Genomic DNA, 5,952 nt, shown 5'->3' on the forward strand with positions numbered 1-5,952 from the left:
TCTCCCTCTTCTCCATGCTCTCTGCAGTAACAATTCTAATCTGAGTGTTACTCTCTAGTTTAGCTTTACAGTCGTCATTCTGGGATTTTCACTTTACTATCATGATGAGAATTCTTTGTCACTTGTTATTAGACCACATGTCTCTTTTCTTTTTCATTTTCCTTGTGGTAGCTTTTTGAGAAAGGGCACACGAGAGGTAAGTTTTTTCAGAACTTGTATGTCTGAAAATGTCTTTATCCTAAGCCCCTGCCTACTTGTTTTAGCTGGATATAGGATTCTAGGATGCAATTTCTCCAAATATGGAAGTTACATTGATTATTTTCTAGCATCTATTGTTGCTATTGAGAAGTCACATGACAGTTTGATTCCTGATCCTTTTAATGTGATGTACTTTTTTTTTTTTTCTTCTTCCCTGGAAGATTTTAGATTCTTCTTTTTTCCACATAGTGTTCTGAGTTCATGATGCTGGTGTTGAAGGCCATGGCCAGGCCTTTGCTAGGCTGATGGTGCAATAAGAAATAAAATGAGAAGGGATATCGTTACTTTGCAGGAGCCTGGAGTTGCACTGTAGGCTTGTAGGTGGACCCTGCAGTGTTGATGGGGCCCTACTCCCAGTCTAATGTTGGAAAGTCGACATGCCAGTGCTTCTTCCCTTGGCCCTTCTCACCTGTAGGTTTCTTACTCTGTAGGCTGTGTTTGCCTGCAGACTCCAGATGCTCATGTTATGAAGAACTAGGGGAGCACCAGGGACCTACATCCACTCCATTGTGTCCTCGGCTTTAGATATATATCCTTTGCATGGGTAAATAATTTTGCCAGGTAAAAGTTTCTCATTTTAGTTATACACTATGTAATAGAATGACATGGTGGCTTCTAATGTAATTCTTGTTGCCCATTTATTCTTTGGAAACAGTGTGTGCTAATCCTTCCTGAGGAACAGAGTTCTAATTTCAGTTCCATTCAGCACCTGAATGGTCATGTCGTAACAGATAGGTAGATGATAGACAGATGTTCACTTGTTCTTTTTAATCTACTGAGTGTTTTCAGGCCAAGTTTTTACAATCAGTACTGGTACTAAACTCTTAAGTCATTATTAAGGGGGCTGTTTATATTGCTGTGGGCAGAGTTAAGGGAAACTAACTAGATGTGGTGCAGTCCTCCAGGCTGGCAACAGAAACTGGTACTTTAGCTGTCCTGGACGTGAAGAGGTAAGGAGGGGGAGAGATTACCAGAAACTGTTGAGATGGGCTGTGTGGGAGAAGTCTGCTAATGAGAGCTATGGCTTTGGTGAAGAGCCATAGTCAACAAATGATAGTCTGACAAGGAGGAAGACAGCAGAATACATGCCCAGCCCTCACCATCCCACCCTCCTGTCTCCTAGTGTCTGCCAGTAGGGGTTGAACCCACCTGGAAGCCAGATAGCAAGGGCATCCTTTGGTGGAAGATGGTGAGGAGGTGAGTGGTGAATCACCAGCTCAGTTAGGTTTAAAGATGTTCTTGGAGCCTAGGGTTATTAGTTTTTGTTAAGAAGAAATGTGCAATTGGAAGGGCTAAGTGTGACACTCATGGACAGATCCCGCCTTTCAGGGAGTTGATCATCTTTTACTCAAATATTAGAAGTTAGTTTGCAAGTAACTAACTTTTATGTTTTCTTTAGAATGTTAACATCTACCAGTCTTACTGTTTATTGCTAAACCTACCCATATTCTCCCTTCTATTCACTGTGAATTCCCTATGACTTGCTAACGAATACCGTATTTTTTCTGCATATCTGTCAGCTTTTATAGCAGCCTTATGCAGCATCTTAGCGATTTCATATTTATTCTACATTCTTCTCATTTCTGTTCAAGATGAATATGTACTCATTGCCTGGTACAGAGTGATTGTAATAATTTCTCCCTCTCGAGGGAAAGCTCTCAGTAGTTGCTTTTCTCTGCAGCCTCTTTTACTCAGAGCTGTTAACTTTGTTTTGATCACAATGTCCTGCTTTTAATGGTGGGTATTTTTGTTTTTAGGTAAGTGACAGTTTGCTCTTTGATACGTCAGATGATGAAGAGCTGAGAGAACAGCTGGATATGCACTCAATCATCGTCTCCTGTGTTAGTGATGAGCCCCTCTTCACGGCAGACCAGGTATAGAGGAGATACTCAGCAACGCAAGGAAAGGAGACTCTAGAGCTGAAAAATGGCTTCTTATTATGACAGTAAATGATGGCTGTTGGTTTACTTATCTTTACTATTTTTTTTCTGGTTATACAGGCTTAATAGTTAACTCTTCCACAGAGAAAAATAAGTATTTGTGACCTGAAGCAGAAGGGGGATTATGTGAGTTGGGAAGATTTCCAACATAGGCCTTGTTGAAGGAGTATAGCAAGGTACCAAGGAAAGGTTATTGCTTAACCCCAAACCAGGAAAATATTGTGAATTTCCTTGTTCCTTTAGATTTACCCAAACATGGACAAACTGTAAAGTATCTGTGTAGAAATTGTTTAGTATCTTCGAAACCCTGGGTAAAAAGCATTCGCATGTATTAAAGTAACATATTGTGTGCCCCAGAAAGAAGTGAGCATTATTCCCGTGGAATGTGCTAGTAAGATCAACCCCGTATTCACTTAAAACCAGTCGAATCAGCTTTCTCATTTTCTGAATACTCTTCCCACCTCCGTTGTATTGTTGAAATGTGATGCCAGAACTTCTTCCTGAAATAAAATGTTCCATGGCTACTTGGACTGTGAATTCTACCACACTCTATTTTTAGGCTGGAAAGACAAGGTCAGTAAGGAGATACATTATGGCAAGCTTGGGAGGAGTACATTAAAAATTTACATTAAAATTGTGTTATTTGGATCCTCCGTAGTCTTATTTGTGGTTGAATTGTTCTAGGCGTGGAAAGAATGTGGTGCTTAAAAAAGCAAGGTAATAGTAGGTTGGAGGGTTGTTTTGAGGTGGAGGGTAATCTAGGGATAGACACGACCTTGAGAATTCATTGTCCCCTCACTGACCTGCCTAATACCATAAACTCTCCCTGTTTTTCAGAGCTAGAATAACAGATTCTGTAGGATCCTTGAGTGGCTCATTGTGCCATATTATATTGCCTGTTTTGGAGACCCTTATTTAATTAGCATAATCCCATCTCCTTCAGATTTGCCTTTATTTTTCCTTGGTGGAAATGTTACCTGTTAAACTTTTAATTCATGAAGCATGGTAAATATGCTCATGATGTCTTACTCTTTCATTTAATTGTATTTAATTTTTTTTTTTTTAACTTTAGCTCCTTTTTTCTAACTGTTGAGTAATTTTCCTGGCTTTCCTTTACATTTTCGCTGAGTTCTATATCCTTCTCAACTTTTAGAATCAACAGGGCAAGATACTGTCGTAAGATTTAAGCAGCATTGTACTAGACAGTAGATCATTGTTTCAAGGCAAATTGTGTTTCTGAAGTTTTTCTGCTTTTCACAGCATTTTTCTCTTTGGACTTCTACTTTTTAAGTAATTAAAAAAATCCCTTTATTTTTCATTGAATTAACGTATAAAATTATTTTTCTGCTGTTGAAAGAATATTTTGCTGTCGTGGAGGTCATTTCCCATTTATATATAATTTTTTTGTACTATTGTATTTTCTAAATTTTATGTCAGAATTTTTGATGAGATACGTTTAAATTGAGCACTTGTATGTCTACGGTAAATTTTCTGTTATTTGCTTTCTTCTAACGATTACTCTATGATCTGGTTCTGGCGTGTCTGAAGTAAATTATTATGTGTTTGTAGCACGATTTCCTAGACTTTGCAAGACATGTTAGGGCCTTCTGAACCATGATGGACATAGTAAATCCAACTCTATTTAGGTTTGTGTTTAGTATAGTGTAATTTTTTCTTGATAAACCATGTTCACTCCTACAATCAAAATTTTGATTATTCAGAGCATCCACACCTGAACATCATTGGTTAATGGAGAATTCAGTGCATTTCTGCTCTGGGTGCCTTAGGTGAGCACCGTGTTCCAGCTAGATCATTTTCCTTTTGTTTATTTGATTAACAGTGGTATGTATGTTTTCGAAGGTTATTGAAGAAATTGAAGAAATGATGCAGGAATCACCGGACCCAGAAGATGATGAAACCCCCACACAGTCAGATCGGCTTTCAATGCTTTCCCAGGAAATTCAAACTCTTAAGAGGTCTAGTACCAGCAGTTATGAAGAGAGTAAGGGAGCCTGCTTAAATCAATGATTTCTGTGCTTTTTGAGTATATCAACTATATAGTATGATCGTCTCCAGAAAGCTTTGATTTAATCCTCCTTCTGTTTGTGTCTGTGTCCAGATTTACTTTTTTGTTGTTGTTGAGATGGAGTTTCACTTTTTGGCCCAAGCTGGAATGAAGTGGCGTGATCTTGGCTCACTATAATCTCCGCCTCCTGGGTTCAAGCAATTCTCCTGTGTCAGCCTCTCAAGTAGCTAGGATTACAGGTGCCCACCACCACGCCCGGCTAATTTTTATATTTTTAGTAGAGACGGAGTTTTGCCATGTTGGCCAGGCTGGTCTCGAACTCCTGACCTCATGATCCACCTGCCTCAGCCTCCCAAAGTGCTGCCATTACAGGCGTGAGCCACCATGCCCGGCCCCAAATTTCCTCTTATAAGGACAGCAATCATATTGAATTAGAGTCTATCCTAATGACCTTATTTTAATGTCATTAAAGACCATATCTCCAAATACTGTAACATTCTGAGGTAGTGGGATTAGGACATCAACACATGAATCTGGAGAGGACACAATTGAGTCTATAACAAACCCCATCATATTTGAAGTGTAGAATAGATATTCAGTAATTCTTTGTCAAATGCAATTCCTGTCTATACAAATAGTCTTATGTGTTACTGTGAAGAATTTTGGGAACCATGGATCTGTTTGACGTATATGAGAATAATTAATTCTAGAAACTCTACAGTTGATTTTCATGAAAAGTTTCTGAATAATTATAACCAGCCTGTGAAGAGCCTGAGACCGGTTGGAAGGAAGGTGTGTATCTAATCATTGCCATATGACTGGTCTCCTCCTTGAGTAGGCAGTGACAGAGTCTGTATCTGCTCAACCCGTGTTGTCACCTAGTTTTATCTTTATGGCATGCCCAGTCCGAAGCTTAGTTACCTAAAGAACGTTGGTTGTATGGCTTCAACATACAGATGGTCAGACAGACCAAAGTCTTTCAGATGGTCTGATTTGACCATGCTTCTGTAGATATGGGCTAAATGGCGTTAAGGTCCTGACTCCCAAATACAGTCCTGATACTTGATATAGATACTGAAATCTGTATTGGTTCGCTAGGGCTGCCAGAACAAAGTACCACAGGGTGAGTGGCGTAAACCACAGGAATTTATATTCTTACAGTTCTGGAGGCCAGAAGTCTGAGATCAAGGTGTTGGCAGGTTTGGTTTTTTTCAGAAGCCTCTCTCCATGACATGCAGATGGCTGCCTTCTCCCTATGTCTTCACATGGTCTTTCTTCTGTGTTCTGGTCACCCTATTTTATAAGAATACTGGTCATACTGGGTTAGGGCCCATCCTAGTGCCCTCTTTTAACCTTGTTTTACCTCTTCAAAGACCCCCTCTCCACATTCTGAGGCCCTGTGGGTTGGGACTTTAACAGTGTCCTATCTCTCACATGGGGAGAAGTGCTGAGAAAAGACTGAAATGGGGTTTCAGGGAATATTGTTCCCCTTTGTCTTCCCAGTTGTTTAGTCCATTCTCGTACTGCTACAAAGAAATGCCTAAAACTGGGTAATTTATAGGAAAAGAGGTTTAATTGGCTAATGGTTCCGCAGGCTGTACAGGAAGCCTGGCAGCATCTGCTTCTGGGGAGGCCTCAGGGAGCTTTTACTCATGGTAGGAGGCAAAGCCGGAGCAGGCATCTTCACATGGCTGGAGCAGGAGGAAGGGGGCCTGGTGGAGGTGCCAC

At 40.2% G+C, this 5,952-nt stretch overlaps 1 protein-coding gene across 1 annotated transcript in view; it reads left to right on the forward strand.

The window, feature by feature from the left end:
* The window catches only part of FEZ2 (fasciculation and elongation protein zeta 2 (zygin II)), a 43,323-nt gene that overhangs the window by 9,235 nt on the left and 28,136 nt on the right, over positions 1–5,952 (forward strand). The window contains exons 3-4 of the mRNA XM_011967643.1: positions 2,016–2,132; positions 4,059–4,200. Of these exons, the coding sequence (XP_011823033.1) occupies positions 2,016–2,132; positions 4,059–4,200 (259 nt within the window). The remainder of the gene's footprint in view (positions 1–2,015; positions 2,133–4,058; positions 4,201–5,952) is intronic.

The sequence above is a fragment of the Mandrillus leucophaeus genome, unplaced genomic scaffold (assembly GCF_000951045.1).
Source record: "Mandrillus leucophaeus isolate KB7577 unplaced genomic scaffold, Mleu.le_1.0 Scaffold805, whole genome shotgun sequence".
Taxonomy (NCBI): Eukaryota; Metazoa; Chordata; class Mammalia; order Primates; family Cercopithecidae; genus Mandrillus; species Mandrillus leucophaeus.